The sequence below is a fragment of the Colobus angolensis genome, unplaced genomic scaffold (assembly GCF_000951035.1).
Source record: "Colobus angolensis palliatus isolate OR3802 unplaced genomic scaffold, Cang.pa_1.0 Scaffold179, whole genome shotgun sequence".
Classification (NCBI taxonomy): domain Eukaryota; kingdom Metazoa; phylum Chordata; class Mammalia; order Primates; family Cercopithecidae; genus Colobus; species Colobus angolensis.
In genome coordinates this window covers 64273-68092 of record NW_012114921.1, presented here as the reverse complement: position 1 = coordinate 68092, position 3820 = coordinate 64273, and the positions used below count along the sequence as shown (strand labels likewise).

Here is a 3820-nt window from a genome sequence, read left to right as displayed (position 1 = left end):
AAAAAAAAAAAAAAAATTGCATTTCTGTCAACAATGGATGTCAATTTCTGTTGTTCCACATTCTCACCGTCATTTGGTATTGTTAGGGTCTTTTTTAAATTCCAGTAATGAAATAGGTATGTAGTGGTAGCTCATTGTGGTTTTAATTTGCATTTTCTAATGAAAAATGATTTTGAGCATCTTTTAAATATACATACTTGCCATCTTATATTTTCTTCGATGAAGTGATTATTCAGATCTTTTACCCACTTTAAAAAATTGAATTGTTTTCTTGATGTTGAGTTTTAAAGGTTCTTTGTATATTCTGGATACTAGTTCTTTCTCAGATATATACTTCGCAAAGATTTCCCTGTTTTACCAGTTGTATCTTGTTTTTTCATTCTCTTAATGTCTTTGAAGAGCAAAATTTCTTAGTAATTTATCCTTTTATGGATTATGATTTTGGTGTCATATCTAAAGAAGTCTGATTAACACAAAGTCATAAAATTTTTCTTCTATGTTTTCTTTTAGAAGTTATATAGCGTTAGCTTTTATATTGGGGTCTGTGATCATTTTGAGTTAATTTTTGTATATGATACGAAGTATGAGTCCAAGTTCTTTTTTTGCATATGGATATCCAGTTCTAGACTATTTGTTTAAAAGACTATCATTTCTACACTGCCTTTGTCAAAATCAGTTCTCGATGTATGTGTGGGCTTAATTCTGAACTACTTTATCCATTGATCTATTTGTATATTTTTGTATCAGCATCAAATAGGTGATTGAATACTATAGGTGTATCTGAAGTTTTCCATAATTTCTGGGCCCACATTTTTTTCTCATGCACCAAAATGCTTGGTGTGGGTGTAGTGTTATTTTAGAGATAACTTTGAATCTAGTGTAAAGTAAGCACTCAGTAAATGACAGCTGTGAAATTACAACCTAGTAGTAGAGATAATGAATTCTATAAACCTTACAACTTCCTGCATATGTTTATTACTATTACTGTGTCTTTAATGATATGCAGTACCTGGTAGGAGGTAATGTGCATGTTTGGTTATGTAAATATGAGAAAATAGGATTTAAGGTTTTTATGTTTAGTAATTCTTCAAGTTGTAAGAAAATATATTAAAAATTCCAGTTAGAAAAATTGTGGAAAAATTTGCAGGTTACATACAATCAATCACAACAACAACTCCAAAACCAAGAGTACCTTACTGGAACCTTCATAGAGATGCAGGAAAGATTAAGGAGAATTAGAAAACATGAATGGAAAGGTCATTATTTTTTCATTAAATTTCAAAGTCGTACCAAATGCTTTGGCTTGAGGAAGGGTGAAGATAGAGGGGGCTAGAGCTATATTAATAGTTAGCCCTAAAACTGAAATGAAAATGAATTCCATAATCTAAATTAGGCCAAGAAAAGGCAATAACTGTAGGTAATCAAGGAGGGTGGTTCTGGTCTTCTATTCAGTTGAGCAGCTCTGCTTGAGAGCATACCACATATTCCTTTGATATTGGATCTCCATTCCCAGTGTATTTTTGCCAATAAAAATTATGGAATCAGTGTTTAATATGAATAATTGTCCTTAGTGTCAAGTAACTGAGTTTCTCACACAGTTGAATATATGTCAAATTGTCACTGACCTTCAGATTTTGGCTCCTTGGCTGGTGAGTGGATTGATGGCAGAGTGTACAGAGTGTAATTCCCTAAATTAAGTGCAAGCTGCAGTTTCAGTTTCAGGAAGACTGTGGATCTGGTTAGTTATTGATTCTTTTCTACAGGTTTGCCCATTTGGCAGCAGTGAAGCTGTTAGAGGAGCTACAGAAATATGATATAGATGATGAAAATGAAATTGATGAAAATGATGTGAAATATTTTATAAGACATGGTGTTGAGGGAAGCACTGATGCCAAGGATGATTTATGTCTGAGTGACTTGGATAAAACAGATGCCAGAAGTAAGTATGCTGCCTCTGTTGTGATTTATCCTTTCCAAAATAACATAGCCACTTTTTACCACAAGTTTGGAAACTATTCTAAAGACAAATACTGCCTACAAGTAAAATAATTTGATATTTTTGCAGGAACCAGAACTAATATAAGTTTTTGTACTAGGGTTGTTGAACATATAAAAAGTATAAGGCATAATCTCTGTCCCTCAGGGGGTGGAAAGTTATATAAGAAAATACTCAAGTATTTTCTTCAATGGATCAAGGAAACAGGGAAAGAGACATCTCAAGGATTTCCATGGTTAGTTGGCAAATGATTGTTATAGATAATAATAGCAACAAATATTTATTGTCTACTATGTGCCAGACACTGTTGTAGGTATTGAAATAATGGTGAACAATACAAAGGAACTTCATTCGAATGGTGGTAGTCAGGGGGAGGGTGATAAATAATTGATAAGAAAATAGATATATAAAGAAAATAGGGTAGAGTGGTGCTATAGATAAAAAAGTCATTAGGCCTCTCTGAGGTGGTGATGTTTGAGCAGAGACCTGAGTGATGAGAATGAGTCATATTAAGATCTTGGAAGAACATGCCAGCAGAGGGAACAGTGCATGTAAAGGCCATTATGTAGCATTGAGAATGGTTAGTGTGGCTTGAGTAGAATCCCTAAGAAAGTGGCGACAGGTTTGAAAGGTAAGCAGGGACCCAGTCAGATTATTTAGGGCCTAATAAGGATTTTAGTTTTAGATTTTTATTTGTTCATTTTTCCTCTTTTTTCACTACAAAATCTCAGCATATAAATTTTATTTTAAATAGGAAGCTACTGTTGGGATTCAGGGTGGGGAATGATGTGATCTGATTCACATTTAAAAACAGTGTCACTCTAGCTGTTGAGTGGGTGATAGACTGGGAGGTGGACAAGAGCATAGCATTTCATATGGGGTATGAATTAGGTGGGAAAAGAACATACTCCACCTAACTATATAAGGTTGGATGAAGTTCCTGATATAATTATATCCTGATGCCAAGGATACTAAATTAGAATTGTACAAGAGCAGATGTAGAATATCTGCACAGATTTCCTGGGCTCCTAGAGTTCCTGATGTAGGCCTGTACTACCAGTGATATGGGACATCTCCATTCTTGTTTTGCTTCCGCCTTTTTATACTAGAGGCTTTCATCACCATTTAAGAAGAGCTTACATTAACATTCTATGTATTCTCTTTAAGGCAATATTTATATATATATCCTGGTTCTTGAAAAAAATCAGCATCAGTAAGATCATACTTTGTTGGGAAGATAGAGTGAAAGCCAAGCCAAGATCTTGTTGGCCTTGACTGTTTTTGCCTCCAGATTTCTGGTGTTGTGGAAAGCCCACTTTCCTTCATGGGGCAAGAGTGGAAGCAGGGAAATCAGTTAGGGGGCTGTGGCTATAGTTCAGGAGAGAGCTGTTTATGGCTTGGACTGGAGTGGAGATGATGGGGATAATGAGAAGTGGTGAGATTTGGGTGTATTTAGAAGAGAGAGATGATAGGATTTGCTGATAGATGTGGCTATGAGGTGTTAGAAAAAGAGGGTAATCAAGGATGACAGATTTCTGGCCTGGGGAATTCCGTGAATGGTAGTAAGTTTTTTCTTGTTTGTTTTGTTTTGTTTTTTTTAGACAGAGTCTCACTCTGTCGCCAGGCTGGAGTACAGTGGTGCGATCTTGGCCCACTGCAACCTCCACCTCCCGGGTTCAAGTGGTTCTCCTGCCTCAGCCTACCGAGTAGCTGGGACTACAGGTGTGTGCCACCATGGCCAGCTAATGTTTGAATTTTTAGTAGAGATGGGGTTTCACCATGTTGGTCAGGCTGGTCTTGAACTCCTGGCCTTGTGATCTGCCC

General features: G+C 36.1%; 1 protein-coding gene across 1 annotated transcript in view; it reads left to right on the top strand.

Annotated features, from left to right (window-relative positions):
* The window catches only part of ANKRD42 (ankyrin repeat domain 42), a 78781-nt gene that overhangs the window by 45323 nt on the left and 29638 nt on the right, over positions 1-3820 (top strand). The window contains exon 9 of the mRNA XM_011938888.1: positions 1764-1939. Within this exon, the coding sequence (XP_011794278.1) occupies positions 1764-1939 (176 nt within the window). The remainder of the gene's footprint in view (positions 1-1763; positions 1940-3820) is intronic.